At 39.4% G+C, this 19,392-nt stretch overlaps 1 protein-coding gene across 2 annotated transcripts in view; it reads right to left on the minus strand.

The window, feature by feature from the left end:
• Positions 1–17,635, minus strand: part of LOC122448423 (tyrosine-protein phosphatase non-receptor type substrate 1-like) — a 28,536-nt gene extending 10,901 nt beyond the window's left edge. For both annotated transcript variants that reach the window (XM_043479716.1, XM_043479717.1), the window contains exons 1-2: positions 17,498–17,635; positions 335–688 (exon numbers count right to left, since the gene is read on the minus strand). In XM_043479716.1, the coding sequence (XP_043335651.1) occupies positions 335–688; positions 17,498–17,570 (427 nt within the window). In that variant the 5' untranslated portion in view covers positions 17,571–17,635. The remainder of the gene's footprint in view (positions 1–334; positions 689–17,497) is intronic.
• Positions 17,636–19,392: the final 1,757 nt, after the last annotated feature.

Here is a 19,392-nt window from a genome sequence, read left to right on the forward strand (position 1 = left end):
TCTCCAGTGAGGCCTGGCCTGTCAAGGAGCAAGTCACTCAGACTTTCATTTCCCTTATCCCTGGAATCAATGGACTGAATGTGATGGAAAAGACAAGGACTGTGGAGCCAGGTAGATGGGGGATCCAGACTTTTCCCATGTTGACCGGCTGAGGGGCCTTGAGCAAATAGCACAACCGTCATGGCCTCAAATACTCTGATTTGTAGAAGGGAGTAAAATCAGATCATGTCCTGGTCACTGTTGTACCAGATTTCTTTTTTTGTTCAAAGAGTGAAGGGCATTCTTGTTGACTTGTCAGAGACCAGGGGATGAAGGACACCCAGGACATACTCACCACTCACAGTGAGATGAGTGCCTGGTCCAGACTTAAACTCCACGTCACCTTCTCCTTTCCGGAACTTCACACAGTAGTAGACACCAGTGTCTGCCGGGGTGATGTTACTGATGCGGATGGAAAAGTCCAAGTTGTTTCTCTTTGTGACATCTGAAACATTTGTAACTCTGGGGAAAGGGGCTTCTTTTTGACTGTAGATGAACTCCCGGCCTGGCCCAGTTCCCCTGAACCACTTGATGGGCCCCACGGGGCTCAGGGAGGTCAGGGTGCAGCGCAGAGTGGCCGTCTCTCCTGCTGCAACTGACACAGACCTCTCAGGCTGAATCACCTGCAGCTCCCCCGCACCTGCCGCTCCTGGAAGAAAACACAAAGCAGTTATTTATTCACCCTCATGTGATCCTGTAGGTTTTCTCAAGTGTTTATCAACAACAGCATTCATTGTCTGAATGCACCTTGAATGGGCCTTAAACTCAGCACACGGCATGTACATTGCATGTAGCTTGCACAATGAGTCTGTAATGTGAGACACTAACACAAGCGAGGAGCTGAGGCACAGAGGTCAGTGATGTGGCGGAGACTGGGACTGAGGCCTTGAGCCCTCTCTGGAAGTGTCATGATCCACCCAGTATTCCTGGGTGTTCACTGTGTGTCCTCAGGGAGTGCTGCACTTCTGTCCTTTGCATTAGGTGGGACCACATGACCTCTTAGATCACTGAGTTGTGAGAAGTGATGTGTGTATTTTGTATGTTATTCATTAAACGGCAAGTACCTTTATGAGCCAACTTCTCTCCTCCCCAGCAATCTACATACTCATGATAGAATTGGCTCCAACAACCTGATACTTGAGTGACAGTGATGTTCAGAGCTCCCAACACACAATGAACACTTAGTTTATGTAGAAAGCAAAGCTTTGTTTCAACTCCCTGGGATTTTTTCCAATGACACAGTCATGTTATATGACTAAAGCAGCTATAATAGATTATAGAAAATGTAGTGACTAAAAATGACAGTTTTATTATCTTATGATTCTGGATATGAAGGGACCAAAAACAGTATTACTGAACTAAAATCAAGGAGTCAACTGGGTTACATTTCATCTAGAGGCTCTGATCATTGCCTCTCCAAATTCTTGAGACTGTCTACATTCCTTTTCTCAAGGTTTCTATCTTCTTATGACTCCAGTTGTGCTTCCATTTCACTTGTCCTCTAACTTTGGCTTTCCTGCCTCCTTCTTATAAGATTATATTAGGCTTACATTGATAGTCAAGAATATTCTTCCCATAGCAAGATTCTTAATCACTTTTACAAAATTTTTTTGCCATGTAAAGTAAAACATTCACTGGTGAGTATTAGGACATAGATCTCTTTGATGGTCTATGTTTTGTTTACTTGATTTATAACTTGCTTTAATTGAAGTATATCTATTTACAATGCTGTGTTAATTTTGCTGTATAGAAAGTGACTCAGTTATACACATACATTTTAAATATATTCTCTTCCATTATTTTTATCACGTGATACTGAATATACTTCTTTGTGCTGTACAGTAAGATCTTGTTTTTTTATCCTTTCCGTGTATAATAGCTTACCTAACCCCTACCCCATCTACCTTGACAACTGAAACTCCATTTCCTATGTCCGTGAGTCTGTTTCTATTTCATACACAGGTATACCCGTCTATCTCTCTTTGGCCACAACATCCAGCTTGTGGACTGCATTTTTCTAAAAACTTCCATTTCTTTTAAGTTGTTGAATTTGTTCAAATTTAACTGTTCATAGATTTCCTTATTTTTTCTTATACTTGTGTAATACTGGTCTTATGTCTCCTTTTTCCTTTCTTGTTTTGTTTATTTGGGTTCTCTCTTATTTCCTTCAGCATTTTCATTATCTCCTTTTTGAAATTATTGTCTATTAGACTAAAGAGGTCTATTTCATTTTCTTTCTCAGGTGAATTTTCTTGATCTTTTAACTGGGCATGGTTCCTCTGCTTCTTCATTTTACTTATATTTCTCTTATTCTGGAAGTTTAGGAAAAACAATTATCTCCTGTGGTCTTGGAGGGCTGTTTATACATGGGAGCATCCATGTGTGGATTGTGTGGGTTTAATATTTCTGGTGCAAGGGCTGTTTTTAGTACATATGCCTGTCACCTCTTTTTCAGCATGAGCTGGCCATTATTCCCTTATGGGGGTGTGCCCATGTGGTGTCTGATACCCAGTTTGGAGTTCTTCATGGCAGTGGTGGCTCACGCGTGCCCCCAGAGCACTCGATGGGAGTAGAAGCAGCTCATGACTCCACCTGGAGCCCAGGATGACAGTGGCAAAAAAAACTGCTCCAAAGTGGGGGTGAGCTTCAAATCCTGCCCCTGCCCTTACCAGCAGACAAGCAGGCTGGGACGCGTAGGGCAGTTGCACTGACCATCTGTGCATATCTCTCAATGTTCCAGCTGCTGCAAACTGGTTGCTACACTCTCCTTCAAGGCTCTGAGGTTCCCTATATTCCAGCTGATCTCCTTGCCACTGGGGGTACTTACCAGGTTACAGGAACCTTTCTTCTTTCATAGCTCCCTCCAAGTGTACAGGTCCCATCCTGATTCCTTTCTTTCTTTTTTTCTTCTCTTTTCTTTCATCTCACCCATATACACAGAGATTTTATTGCCCTTTCAGATGTCTGAGATCCTCTGCCAGCATTCAGTAGACATTCTGTGAGAATCATCCCACATGTAGATGTGTTTTTGATGTATTTGTGGGAGGAGGTGACCTTCACATCCTAGTACTCAGCAATTTTGATGTTCCTCCTTTGTCATGGGGCTATTTTGTGTCTACAGCTACATAAACCAGTTGCCGTAACAAAAAAATCTATAAATGTGTCATTGTCACACATGAAGAATGACAAGACAACTTATTGAAACTGAAAGAAATGCTCTTCAAACTGTAAAATTAAACTAGATCAATGACAGAAGAGGAAATAAAATAGTCACAGGTACATAGAACTCAAACAACATGCTCTTCAAAAATCAACATGTCAAGGAAGAAACATCACAAGGGAAATTAGAAAACACTTGGAGACAAATGAAAACATAAACACATACTATGAATACATACGAGATGCACAGAAAGCAGCCCTAATGGGAAATTTGTGGCTGCACATGCAGACATTGAAGAACTTTACACTGCAAGAAACTAGAGAAAGAAGAGAAAAGTAAACCCCAAACTGAAAGTTTGCAAATGAAAGAAAATAGCTGGGATTATTGAAGAGAAAAGTAAAATGAGAATAGTATAGCAGAGAAAATAAACAAAGCCAGGAGGGATTCTTCAAAAAGATCAATAAAATTAAGCAAATTTAGCTAGATTGCCTAAGGAAAAAAAACAGAGTGGCAACCCAAATAACTAAAATCAGAAATGAAAAACATACTAATAATGTCAAAAAAATAAAAGGGATTTTAAAACAATTCTATGAATGATTAAACACCAAAAAAATTGGATAACATAGATAAATTGGACAAATTCTTGTAAGGACATAATACTGAAGCTGAATTATGAAGAAATAAAAAATTAGAGTAGACCTGTAACTAGCAATCAGATTCAATTAATAATAAAAAACCTCCCAACAAAGAAAGGCCCCAAATTACTTGTCTTCACTAGTGAATGCTTCCAAATTTTTAAAGAAAACTAACAGTATTCCTCTTCAAAAAAGTCTTAAGAGGTGGAAGGACTTCTCAATTCTTTCAGAGTTCTATTGGCATGATCCAGATATCACAGTGACATAAAGGCATAACAAGAAAATACAGACCAATATTTCTCTTTTTCAAATTCTTTTCTCATTTAGGCTGCTACATAATATTGGGCAGACTTTCATATGCTATACAGTAGTTCTTCATTAGTTATCCATTTTAGACACAACAGTCTGTATATGTCAGTCCCAAGCTCCCTATCTATCCCTCTCCCAAACCCTTCTGCCCTCATAACCATAAATTTATTCTCTAAGTCTGAAAGAAACACAAGGCTTATGTTTTGTAAATAAGTTCATTTGTCTCATATTTTATCCCACATATTAGTGTTATCTTATATTTCCCTTTCACTCTCTGACTCACTTCACTCAGTATGATAATTTCTTGGGCCACTCACTTTGCTTCAAATGGCATTATTTCATTCTTTTTAATGGATGAGTAATGATCCATTGCATATATGTACTAAGACTGTACAATGGAGGATAGACAGTCTCTTCAGTAAATGGTGCAGGGAAAACAGGATAGCTACATGTGAAAAAAAAATGAAATTAGAACATTTTCTAATACCATAAACAAAAATAAACTAGTTTAAAGACATAAATTTAATACCAGACACAATAAAACACAGCAAAACAAAGACAAAACATTCCTTGAATTAAAAGCAGCAATATCTTTTTCCATCCATCTCCAAGAAGTAAAAACAAAGATAAACAAATGAGACATAATCACCCTCAAAAGCTTTTGTGCAGCAAAGAAACAATAAACAAAATGAAAAGATAACCATATTTTGGGAGAAAATTATTGCACATAATGTGACCAACAAAGGATTAGAATCCAAAATTTACAGACAGATCATACAGCTAAGTAACCAAAACAAACAAACATCCCAAACAAAAAATGGGAAAAAAACCTAAATAGACATTTCTCCAAGGAAGATATACAGATGACCAAAAAGCACATAAAAAGCTGCTCAACACTGCTTAAATGTTAGAGAAATGCAAATCAAAACTACAATGAGATATCACCTCATACCAGTTAGAATGGCTATCATCAAAAAATCCATGAACAATAAATGCTGAAGAGGGTGTGGAGGGAAGGGAACCCTCCTACACTGCTGGTGGGAATGTAAATTGGTACAGCCACTGTGGAGAATAGTATGAAAGTTTCTTGAAAAACTAAAAATAGAGCTATCATACGATCCACTTCCGGGCATAAATCTGCAGAAAAACATGATCCAAAAGGATATATGTGCTCCAGTGTTCATAGCACTATCCACAATAGCCAAGACACGGAAGTGATCTAAATCTCTATTGATAGAAGAATGGACACAGACCAATAACTCACATGATTGTTGATGCAGCAGTCCTCAGTAAAATGTTAGAAAATCCAATTCAATAGCATATTAAAAGAATTATGCACCAGGACAAACTGGGATATATTGCTGAAATATAAAAATGGTTCAACACATGAAAATATATGCACTGGTGTGCTGCAGTCCATGGGGTCACAAAGAATCGGGCATGACCTGGCAACTAAACAACAATATGAAAATCAAACCATGTATTTAACCACTTTAACAGAGTAAAGAGAAAAAAAATTAATGCAGAAAAAGGACTTAACAAAAGTTAACATTTTTCATGATAAGAAATCAATAAACTAGAAATAGATGGAAAATTGCCCAATAAATGAAGTTGTATATAAAACCCCACATTAACAGCCTCATCGATAGTGAAATTCTGAAAGCTTTTCCAAAATCAGGAACAAGACATGCCCACTTTTGCCACTTCTAGTCAACACAATACTGGAAGTTCCGAGAAAAGCAATTAATTAATATGTATAAAAGGTATTCAAATTGGAAAGAAGTGAAATGATCTTGTTTGTGAGTGACATGATTTCCATGTAGCAATTCTAAAGGTTCCAACATTAAAAACTGGTAAATCTGTTTCACCCTAGATAATATACATGTTTCTATGCTGTTCTCTCAAAACATCCCACCCTCGCCTTCTCCCACATGTATATTATCTAGAGTGAAACAGATCACCAGCCCAGGTTGGATGCATGAGACAAGTGCTTGGGCCTGGTGCACTGGGAAGACCCAGAGGGATGGGATGGAGAGGGAGGTGGGAGGGGGGATCAGGATACGGAACACATGTAAATCCATGGCTGATTCATGTTAATGTATGACAAAAACCACTACAATATTGTAAAGTAATTAGCCTCCAACTAATAAAAATAAATGAAAAAAAAAAAAAACTGGTAAATCTAATAAGTAAATTTGGCAAAGTTTTGAGATACAAAGTCACCACACAAAAATCAGGTTTTTTTCCTACATACTAGTGACAGTGAATCCAAAAAAGAAATTAAGCTAGCAACTTCACTTATAATAGCTACATATTAGCTAAGTATAAAATACGTAGGAGTCAATACCTAGGATTCCTCACATACAGTCTTTCCTCACTATAGAGCTTAGCCTATTAAAATATTGTGTCTGTTCCAAACCCACACTTGTATACTTTGCTTTTGGGGTGAGATCACTGCTCTATTTTCTGTCTTATGTTCATCTTACTCAATACTCATCTGACTCAATACTGGTTAGTAAAATTCTCTTTGCCCTAAATGCTTGGATGTTCCCTTTATACTCCTCAGGCCCTTGGTGTACTAGCTTCTTTCCTCACTCATGATTGACATATTACTGCTTTGTTTTGTTTGCATTTTATCCTTCAATAACTCTTTAATGAACTCACTGTAATAAATTCTCTTCATTAAAGTGAAAAAAAAGACAACAAACAAACAAAAAGATGCCACCAGAAAACTAATAGAACTCATCAATGAATTTGATAAAGTTGCAGGATATAAAACTAATACATAGAAATCTGTTACATTTCTATACAACAACAAAAGATCAGAAAGAAAAATGAAAGAAACAATCCCACTTACCATCACATCAGAAAAAATACAATACCTAAAAATCAACATTCCTAAGTAGATAAAAGACATGTACTCTGAAAACTATAAGATGCTGTTGAAAGAAACCGAAGAAGGCACATGTCATTGAGTTGCTAATTTGTGTCCAATTCTTTGCAAACCCATGGACTGCAGGGTGCCAAGCTCCCCAGTCCTTCACTAGCTCCCAGAGTTTGCTCAAATTCATGTCCATTGAGTTGGTGATGCTAACTATCTCATCTTCTGCTGCCCCCTTCTTCTTTTGCCTTCAATCTTTCCCAGCATCAGGATCTAGGACTAGAGTTTCAACTTCAGCATCAGTCATTTTATTGAATATTCAGAGTTGATTTCCTTTAGGATTGACTGCTTTGATCTCCTTGCAGTCCAAAGGACTCTCAAGAGTCTTCTCCAGCACCACACATCGAAGCATCAGTTCTTCAGTGCTCAGCCTTCTCTATGGTCCAACTCTCACATCTGTGCATGACTACTGGAAAAGTCACAGCTTTGACTATACTTATGCTTTTGGTTTTTAATATGCTATCTTTTCTTCTAAGGAGCATATTTTAATTTCATGGTTGCTGTCACCATCCATGGTGACTTTGGAGCCCAAGAAAATGAAATCTATCACTGCTTCTACTTTTCTCCCATTGTGTTTGCCATGAAGTGATGGGACTAGATGTCATGATCTTAGTTTTTTGAATTTAGAGTTTCAAGTCAGCTTTTTCACTCTCCTCTTTCACCCTTATCAAGAGGCCCTTTATTTCCTCTTCACTTTCTGCCATTAGAGTGTTATTCTCTGCATATCTGAGGTTGTTGATATTTCTCCCAACAATCTTGTTTCCAGCTTGTGATTCATCCAGCCCAGCATTTCACATAGTGTACTCTGCATACAAGTTAAATAAGCAGGGTGACAATATACAGCCTTAACATACTCCTTTCCCAATTTGGAACCAGTCTGTTGTTCCATGTTCGGTTCTAACTGTTGCTTCTGGAGACACATACAGGTTTCTCAGAGGGCAGTTAAGGTGTTATGGTATTCCCATCCCTTTAAGAATTTCCCACAGTTTGTTGTGATCCACACAGTCAATGGCTTTAGCCTAGTCAATGAAAGAGAAGTAGGTGTTTTTCTGGAATTTCCTTGCTTTCTCTATGATCCAATGAATGCTAGCAATTTGATCTCTGGTTCTTCACATAAGGAAAGATACACCACATTCTCAGATTGGAAGAATGAATATTGTTAGAGTGACTATACTACCCTTAACCCCACCATAGAGCCACTGAGCAGACAACCTACAAACTGCGGAACAATTATGCCAAATAAATTACACAGTGTTAAGTTCTAGGACCCAAAACAGATTTCCCAACCTGGAGATCTGGCAAAGGGACAGAGAATCCCCAGAGAATTTGACTTTGGAGGCCAGCAGGATTTGATTATAGAACTTCCACCGGACTGGGGAAACAGACTCTTGCAAGGCACAAACAAAACCTTGTGTGCCCCAAGACCCAGGAGAAAGGAGCAGTGACCCCACAAGAGACTGATCCAGACTTGCCTGTGAGTGTAGAAGAGTTTCTGGCAGAGGAGTGGGTCGACAGTGGCATGCTGCAGGGTCAGAGGCACTGAATACAACAGTGCCTGCAAAAGATCTTTTGAAGGAGGTCACCATTATCTTCATTACTCCCACCATAGTTTTGTCTCAGGTCAAATAACAGGGAGGGAACACAGCCCAGCACAACAACAGAAAATTGGATTAAAGATTTACTGAGCATGGCCCCACCCATCAGAACAAGACCCAGTTTTCCCCCACAGTCAGTTCCTCCATCAGGAAGCTTCCATAAACCTCTTATCTTTATCCTTCAGAGGGCAGACAGAATGAAAACCACAATCACAGAAAACTAATCAAACTGATCACATGAACCACAGCCTTGTCCAACTCAATGAAATTATGATCCATGCCATGTAGGGTCACCCAAAATGGATGCGTCATGGTGGAGAGTTTTTGCAAAACGTGGTCCGCTGGAGAAGGGAATAACCACTTCAGTATTCATCCCTTGAGAACTCCATGAACGGTATGAAAAGACAAACAGATATGACACTGAAAGCTGAACTCCCCCAGTCAGTAGGTGCCCAATATTGCTACTGGAGAAGAGTGGAGAAATAACTGCAGAAAGGAGACAGAGCCAAAGCAAAAACAATGCCCACTTGTGGATATGACAGGTGATGGAAGTAAAGTCTGATGCTATAAAGAACAATATTGCATAGGAACCTGGCATGTTAGGTCCATGAATCAAGGTAAATTGGAAGTGGTCAAACAGGAGATGGCAAGAGAGAACATTGGCATTTGGGGAATCAGTGAACTAAAATGGACTGGAATGGGTGAATCTAATTCAGATGACCATGTCATCTACTACTATGGGCAAGAATATCTTAGAAGAAATGGAGTAGCCTTCAGAGTAAGCAAAAGAGTCCAAAATGCAGTACTTGGGTGCAATCTCAAAAATGACAGAATGATCTCCATTCATTTTCAAGGCAAGCCATTCAATATCACAATAATCCAAGTCTATGTCCCAACCACTAACATTGAAGGTCTGAATACAAAACCACTAAGGTCTGAATACCAGACTTTCTAGAACTAACACCCCAAAAAGATGTCCTTTTCATCATGGGGGACTGGAATGCAAAAGTAGAAAGTCAAGAGATACCTGGAGTAACAGGCAACTTTGGCCTTGGAGTACAAAGTGAAGAGGGCAAAGGCTAACAGAATTTTCCCAAGAGAACGCACTGGTTATAGCAAACACCCTCTTCCAACAACACAAGAAAAGACTCTACACACGGACATCACCAGATGGTCAATACTGACATCAGTTTGATTATATTCTTTGCAGCCAAAGATGGAGAAGCTCTATAGAGTCAGCAAAAACAAGACCGGGAGCTGACTGTGGCTTAAATTCGGACTTAAATGGAAGAAAATAGGGAAAACCACTAGACCATTCAGATATGACCTAAATCAAATCCCTTACAATCATACAGTGGAAGTGACAAATAGATTCCAGGGATAAGATCTGATAGGCAGAGTGCCCAAAGAATTATGGATGGAGGTTCATGACATTGTACAGGAAGTAGTGATCAAGATCATCCCCAAGAAAAAGATATGCAGAAAGGCAAAATGGTTGTCTGAGGAGGCCTTACAAATAGTTGAGAAAAGAAGAAAAGCTAAAGGCAAAGGAGAAAAGGAAAGATATACCCATCTGAATGCAGAGTTCCAAAGAATAGCAAGGAGAGATATGAAAACCTTCCTCAGAGATCAATGCAAAGAAATAGAGGACAACTATAGAATGGGAAAGACTAGGGATCTCTTCAAGAACATTAGAAATACCAAGTTAACATTTCATGAAAAGATGGGCTCAATAAAGGACAGAAATGGTATGGACCTAACAGAAGCATAAGATAGTAAAAAGAGGTGGCAAGAATACACAGAAGAACTATACAAAAAAAATCTTCATGACCCAGATAAGCATGATGGTGTGATCACTCACCTAGAGCCAGACATCCTGGAATGTGAAGTCAAGTGGGCCTTAGGAGGCATCACTACAAACAAAGCTAGTGGAGGTGATGGAATTCCAGTTGAGCTATTTCAAATGCTAAAAGATGATGCTGTGAAAGTGCTGCACTCAATATGCCAGCAAATTTGGAAAACTCATCAGTGGCCACAGGACTGGAAAAGGTCAGTTTTCATTCCAATCCCAAAGAAAGGCAATGCCAAAGAATTGCACAATTATTGCACAATTGCACTCATCTCACATGCTAGCAAAGAAATACTCAAGATTTTCCAAGCTAGGCTTCAGTGGTATGTGAATTGTGAACTTATAGATGTTCAAGTTGGATTTAGAAAAGGCAGAGTAACCAGAGATCAAATTGCCAACATCTGGTGGATCATCAAAAAGAAAGAGAGTTTCAGAAAAACATCTACTTCTGCTTTATTGACTATGCCAAGCCTTTTGACTGTGTGGATCACAACAAACTGTGGAAAATTCTTCAAGAGATGGGAATACCAGACCACCTTACTTGCCTCCTCAGAAATCTGTGTGCAGGTCAAGATGCAACAGTTAGACCTGAACGTGGAACAACAGACTGGTTCCAAATTGAGAAAGGAGCACGTCAAGGCTGTATATTGTCACCCTGCTTATTTGACTTATATGCAGAGTACATCATGCGAAATGCCAGGCTGGATGAAGCACAAGCTGAAATCAAAATAGCTGGGAGAAAAATCAATAACCTCAGATACGCAGATGACACCACCCTTATGGCAAGAAGCGAAGAAGAACTAAAGAACCTCTTGATGAAAGTGAAAGAGAAGAGTGAAAAAGTTGACTTAAAACTCAACATTCAAAAAATAAGATCATGGCATCTGGTCCCATCACTTTAGGCAAATAGATAGGAAACAATGGAAACAGTGGCAGACTTTACCTTCTTGAGCTCCAAAATCACTGCAGATGGTGATTGCAGCCATGAAATTAAAAGGTGCTTGCTCCTTGGAAGAAAAGCTATGACAAGCCTAGACAGCATATTAAAAAGCAGAGACATTACTTTACCAACAAAGGTCCATCTAGTCAAAGCTATGGTTTTTCCAGTAGTCATGTATGGATGTGAGAGTTGGGCTATAAAGAAAGCTGAGTGACGAACATTTGATGCTTTTGAACTGTGGTGTTGGAGAAGACTCTTGAGAGCCCCTTGGACTGCAAGGAGATCCAAGCAGTCATTCTTAAAGGAAATCAGTCCTGAATATTCACTGGAAGGACTGATGCTGAAGCTGAAACTCCAATACTTTGGCCTCCTGATGGAAAGAACTCGCTCACTGGAAAGACCCTGATGCTGGGAAAGATTGAAAGCAGGAGGAGAAGGGGACGACAGAGGATAAAATGGATGGCATCACCAACTCAATGGATATGAATTTGTGCATGCTCTGGGAGTTGGTGATGGACAGGGAAGCCTCACATGCTGTAATCCATGGGGTTGGAAAGAGTCAGACATGACTGAGTGACTGAACTGACTGACTGACCAGAAGTAATCTATAGAGTTAATACAATGTATTGCATTGTGTATATGCAAGTGTAGAGCACAAGGAACTCTGGTCAATGTTATGTAGCAGTCTGGATGGGAGGAGAATTAGTGTGAGAATGCATACAAATGTACATATGGTTAAGTCCCTATACTGTCTACCTGAAACTACCATAGTATTGTTAATTGAGAATATTCCAATACAAAATAAAACATTTAAAAAAAGAATCTGGGTTATTGATTATGATTGGACAGCAAGTTATGAGTTGAATAGCCATGAGTCACCATTGGGCCAATTATTTCACTACAGGTTCAAGCTATCCACTTGATTTCACTGCCTCATTGACTATCCAGTTTCTGAAGATACAGAGAAATACAAACACAATCCCTCTTATCTGAAATGTTCTATTAAACAAGCATGGGTTTCATTCCAGGGATGTAAATAAGAGGAGCAGGCTGCTTTGGCCTCAAAACAAACCCTGGCTTCTTTTCTATTTCTTCCCTACCCCTTTGTAGTTCAACTTTGCAGAGTGTGAGCTGATAAACCCATGCACTAAGCACTATTTGTAACCAATCATACCTCCCAAGGAGGGGACATACTATTACAGGGCAGGTCTTATGATGTGCCAACAGCTTCAGATGATTTAGATTGTTAAGTCTGGAGAGAAAAAGTGAGGTTGTGGATGTTGCACTGCTAAGACAAAAATGGGAAGAAACATGAACGAACTTTGGAGGGAGAAATGGAGGGACAGGAAGAGGGAGGAGAGACTAGGAATCAGAGGGGTGAGAGGAGCCAAGAGATCGCAAAAATTCTGCCAACTGTATATCAATAACTCTCCAATTACCTCTCTGGCCCAGGCATTTTTCCAGAACTCTGATCTTGTATGTCCAACTATCAACTTGTCATACTTTCTGGACAGAAATAAACATCTCACAGTTAACACATCTAACACTGACATGAATTTCCCCCACACCTGCTATATTTCAGCTGAGCCACAGTTCTTCTTTCAGATGTCCAGTTATCAAAACCTTGAGATTTTTCTCTCCCATCCCAAGTCCTATGCATCAGAAAATCCTATTGCCTCCTCATTAGTGTGCATCCAGTATCTGACCTCTTTCTCTTATCTCTACTAGCTGCTGTTCAGTGCAAGCCATTTTTACTTTTTTTGAATGAATGTTATGACTTCAAATGCTCTAGTTGCTTCTATCAATGTCCTGCGTCATCCCTGCTGTGCTGAGCTGTGATTTGTTGCTCAGTTGTGTCCAGTTCTTTGCGACCCTATTGACTGTAGCCCACCAGGTTCCTCTGTCCATGGCGATTCTCCAGGCAAGAATACTGGAGTGGGTAGCCTATCCCTTCTCCAGGGGATCTCCCGTCCCAGGAATTGAACCAGGGTCTCTTGCATTGCGGGTGGATTCTTTACCAGCTGAGCCATCAGGGAAGCTCCCTGTGTAGTCTGTTGTCCATCAAATGCTCAAATAAATTAAAACTCATGTCAGACCAAGTCACTTCTCTCTTCAAAACCACAATGGCAATAGTTTCACTCAGGGCAAAAGCCCAATCCTTCATCACAGGAGGATGATTCTACTCTCAGGGCCTCTGCACATGCTGCTCCCTGTCAGGAAGGCTCCTCCCCAAGATAACCACAAATGCTTACCCCAGAACTTTCTTTCAAACTTCCCCATCTCTGTGATGCCCATGCAAGACTACCAGGTTTAAAATACATCCCACCCAACAAATTCTCTCAATTCAGTTATCCAATTAATCTTTGTTTTGTTTCCTTTTTAATTTTTAATTTTGTATTGGGGTACAGCCAATTAACAAACAATGCTGTAATAGTTTCAGTGAAGGGACTCAGCCATACATATGCATATATTCATTCATCCCCAACCTCCCCTCTCATACAGGCTGCCCCATAGCATTGAGCAGAGTTCCATGTGCTATACGGTTGATTTTACATTTTAAGTACAGCAGACTGTATGTGTCCATCCCAAACTGTACAACTATCCCTTCCCCCCATTCTTTTTCCCACAACCATAAGCTCATTCTTGAAGTCTGTGAGTATGTTTCTGTTTTGTAGTTCATTTGTATCATGTCTTTATAGATTCCACATATAAGGGATGTCATGATATTTCTCCTTCTCTGACTTACCTCACTCAGTATGATACACTCTAGGTCCATCCATGTTGTTCCAAATGGCATTATTTCATTCTTTTTATGGCTGAGGACTATTCGACCATATGTACATACCACATCTTCATCCATTCCTCTGCTGATGGATGTTTAGCTTGCTTCCATGTCTTGGCTATTGCGAACAGTGCTGCAGTGAACTCTGGGGTGCATGTATCTTTGCAGATCATGCCCAGGACTGGGATTGCAGGGTCATAAGGTAGCTCATGCCCGGATATATGGCCAGGACTGGGGTTGCAGGGTGGTAGCTCCATTTTTAGTTTTCTGAGGAATGTCCATACTGTTCCCTGGGGCTTCCCAGGTGGCGCAGTGGTGAAGGCCAATGAAGAGACCAAAGAGACATGGGTTCAATCTCTGGGTCGGGAAGATCCCTTGAGTAAGGAATGGCAACCAACTCCAGTATTCTTGCCTGAAAAATTCCATGGACAGAGGAGCCTGGTGGGCTACAGTCCAAGAGTCATAAAGAGCCAGACATCACTGAGCAACTGAGTGAATACTGTTCTCTATAGTAGTGGTACCAATTTACATTCCTACCAACAGTGTAGGAGGGTTCCCTTCTCTCCACACTGGCTCCAGAATTTATTATTTGTGGGTTTTTGATGAAAGCCATTCACCGGTATGAAGTGATATCTCACTTTAGTTTTGATTTACATTTTTCTAATAATTTTGTTGACATCTTTTCAGGTACCTACTGGCCAACTGTATATCCTCTTTGGAGAGATGTCTATTTACATCTTCTGCTAATTTTTTGAGTGGTTTTTTTGCTTTGATTTTATTAAGTGTCATGAGCTGTTTGTAAATTTTGGTGACTGGCCCATTTCAGTCACACCATTTACAAATATCTTCTCTCAATTTGTGGGCTGTCCTTCATTTTGTTTGTTGTTTCTTTATTATGCAAAAACTTTTGAATTTAAGTAGGTCTCATTTGTTTCTTTTTGTTTTTATTTCCATTATTCTGGGAGATAGATCAAAAAAGATATTGTTCTATGTCAAAGAGTGTTCTTCTTATATTTTTCTATAGGAGCATTATAGTGTTAAGTCTCAAATTTAGGTCTTTAATGCATTTTGAGCTTATTTTTGTGTATGAAGTTAAAGAACAAACTAATTTCATTTTTTACATGTCAGGTATTCTTTTCTAACACATAGCACTTTCTAATATTATGTATTATTTGCTGAATTATAAGTCTATTGTTTATTGTCATTTCTTTCACTAAGATAAACATCAATAAGGGCAATTAGTCTCTTTTACTCAACAATTCACCCCAAGTTCCTTCCTGCCATCTACTAAATATCAAAGTAATATACATATGATATGTGAACTGCCCAGTGTGACATCTTCCCAAGACAATGAGCTCTACTTTAAGCAGTTAATCTCTGTAGAAATTGTGTCAGAAGTTGAGTTTCCCATGTAAATAACTTGGTGAAAAATAAAAGGAACTTGCTTGTATGAGGAAACAAAAAAGGAACTTGCTTGTATGAGGAAGCAAAAAAAGAGCCCAGGAGAAGAAAACCACAAACCCTCTGCCCAACCCTTCCCCTTCATCAGACCCATTGGCAGAAGCCACAGAAATATCTTGGGATGGAAGAAGGGACACAGTATCAAGAAGAGCAATGGTTAAATTCATGAGCTCTACTACCAGATGTCTTGAGTTCAAACCATACCTCTATCAGCTAACACTGAGTATCCTTGAACTTCTCCTTGCTCAGTTTTATTATCTATAAGGTAGGGATGACAAGAGGATCTACCTTGGATATAATGATCACATGAGTTAGCAACCATGGGAATTTCCAACTCTGGCCCATGATGAATGTTTAAGAAAACAAATTGTTATTACTCATTAGATGTCCTGAGGAAAGGAAGCTTCAACTAGCATTAGGTGATATAGATAAAGTTATAGACAGGGATATGGTTATAATTACAAATATAGATATGGATATACAGATCATATAGGCAAGAGTCTCTGAGTCCTTTTTAGCCTTCATTCCTCCTCACCCTTAACCAGCATGGAAGAGGGGACTCTAAGATAGCAATGCATAAAATTCTACTCATTTACCAGGAGAGAAGTTTTCTTGTCTTAAGTAACAGTTTGGGTGAGAGAGGTTTATAGAGAAGGAGAAAGCAGGTATGTTATTGAAAGACAGCAAAAACTCAACACATGTTTATATCATTTCATGTAGACTTAAAAATTAAAGAAGTCTTTTTGAAATCCCATGTGTCTGGAAAACTTCCTCACACACACACACACACACACACACACACGCACACACACACACAAATACATGCATCCACAAACATGTATTAGAGAATAGCCTAGCATTGTAGTATACAGGTTGTTTTGAGGATCAAATGAAATTACAATACATGTTAAAGACTCAGTGCAAACTTCAACACGTGGGAACCATCCAACACATCACTGACCAAAACTTGGGAGTACACAATGCAAGATTTGAATGCTTCTGTTCTCTGAGTGGCATCATGGGTGAAGACTAAACTATTGTTTATTTCTCAGTATCTTCTGATTTTTCTGCCATTAGGATTCTCTGAGAAGCTGAGTTGCATGATATGATTAAAAGAATCAACGTTGGAGAAGGAAATGGCAACCCACTCCAGTATTCTTGCCTGGAAAATCCCATGGACAGAGGAGCGTGGTGGGCTACATGTAGTCCATGGGGTTGCAAAAGAGTCGGACACAACTTAGCAACTGAGCACACACGCATGGATGTGTACAAGTTTTGAAGAATTCTGTGGTTATTTCTTAACAGTGTCACATGCTCATTAAAATAATTAAATATAGGGACGCCTCATCAGTGATATAAAAAAAAAATAAAAGAATCAACTTGAGCTGGACACTCTAGATTTGAATCTCATACTACACTGCCTTAGGTCAGTTAATATCGGGCAAGTTACTCTCTGCCTCAATCTCCCCATCTGCAATTCAGGAGTAATAGTCATTTATCACATGGGATGTTGTGAGGATTATACAAGTTAACGCACATAAATCTGTCATTGCTGGTATTTGAAACATCATCCATTTGGATACCTCTGCTAAGCAGCTGGAGGTGGTGGATCCACAGAAAAAACTCTCAAATCCCTGATTTCATGCTTTCAGATAGTGCCCAGTCTTTGGCCTTCTGCAGCTGTCCTTGGTGGCACACCCAGGTTTACATGGAGACTTTAAAAGTGCAGGGCAGTGGGGAGGTCCAGAGGGCAGGGAGAGGGGATTCTACCCCAAGAAATGCTCACCTATTAATCCCAGCAGTAGAATCATTAGCAGGCAAGGAGGAGGAGTGTGTAATGAGGAGGCAAGGATGGGCATCGTGGAGGCCTGAGGAATCTGCTCTGTCCAAATGTGTGAGCTGGGAGAACATGAACTTCTGTGCTCTGTGGAAAGGAAAGAAGCCCCACCCCTCATGATATAAGAGGAAGGGCCTATGATAGGGTCAAATGACTATGAGATTACAATACATTTCTAGGTTCAAGACAGTTCCTATTTCAGATGTGATATACAAATCAGGCAGAAAATGTGGCTAGCTACTCATCTTACATTTTCAGAGACTGAACAGGCCTCGCAGAAATAAAACTCTCTCCGCACCCAGGGTCTCTGTTGCCTCCACTGGGTTCCTCTCCACGTTTGTGGTGATTCTTAGTTGGGAGCCCCAGGCAAACTCACAGACCCCAAGAAGGATCTGTGGCTGGGGGCTGAGTTCTAAAGTCCCAATTCCAGGACCCTAGGTTGTGGCTGGATTTCAGTCTCATTCTGCACCTGCCTCACTGAAGATCTACTGACTGACCTGGATAAAGGAAGGGGGTTCACCAGGGCCTTCTCAACTCTGGGATGGAACCAGATGTGCTCTTGAAATGATTTCTTATTCCAACATTTTATCAGTGTAACTGGCAAAACTTAGCCCAAATGAACAGTGCAATGTGGACCTCACAACTATTCAGGCTATAGACTGAATCCAAAAAAAGGAATCATTTTCCACTGTAAGGAGAGGAAGTAAATTGCATGATCCAGAAATTACACACTAAGGCATTTATTCCAGAAAAATGAAAACAGTGTCCACACAAAACCTGTGTACAAATGTTGTAAAAGATTTACTCTGAAGCAGAGAAGTGGAAGAAATCAAAATATCTAAAAATAAGTGAACAACCTTTCCGTATGAGGATCTACTACTCAGCAACCCAAAGGAATGAGCTATGTATGGGTGTGGCAATTATAAATCTCTTAAAGGCATTATGTTGAGTGAGCAAAACCAGTCTCAAAATATTAACTATACTTGTATAACATTCCCAAAATTATATATAGAGAGAAAACAGAAAGGCATTTGCAAGAGTTTTGGTTTGGTGGGGTATTTATTTTAAAGGGCTAGCACATAGGAGACTTGGTGCTTATGGAATATTCTGCATCTGACCGTGCTAGTGGTTACACAAACATACACAAGACAGGATCAACATAAGCTAAAACTAAGAATGTAACAAATTCAGCTATAATATAAAAAATAATTTCATAGTCATAACATAGACACTGTCTATTAACATATTCAAGATTATAATTATATTAGAGTGATAAAGAATAAGTATGTGCATGTGTGACATGAGGTCAGGAGTAACAGAATATTACCTCCCTGGCTTCCATACTGAGATGTCTATGAATAAGGCCTAACAGTGAGATTTCAAGACATAGCAATAAGCGTGTTTTATGACAGGTGGCTAAAATAATTAGTTGAAAGAGTTGAAGTTGTCTTCCTCTCAGAAGTGGAAATGGCAGGAATTTAGAGACTCTAGTTTTCATATGTATAACTTCATATGTAGAACTATTGGACTTGTAAACTGTTTGCATATGAGTCTTTGATAAAGATAAAACTATTTGGATGTTTGGAGATTTAATTTTAAGAGAGTTACACATAAAAAGAATGCCCTTACTGTTAGCAATGGTAAAAGTTCTGTAACATGGCTTGATCTAACGTTCATGATCTACTTCAGTTATAATCCTATACAGTAGTCAAAACTATTAAAAACAGTAATAATAGTTTTTTAAAATTCTATGAATAAGAAAGCATTAATAATAGCTGTAACTAGAGATGCATAAGATCATTCGGGGAAAAAGCAATTGCAAAATTGTGAATTTAAAATATACA

This window comes from Cervus canadensis, chromosome 10 (genome assembly GCF_019320065.1).
Source record: "Cervus canadensis isolate Bull #8, Minnesota chromosome 10, ASM1932006v1, whole genome shotgun sequence".
In the NCBI taxonomy this organism is placed as follows: domain Eukaryota; kingdom Metazoa; phylum Chordata; class Mammalia; order Artiodactyla; family Cervidae; genus Cervus; species Cervus canadensis.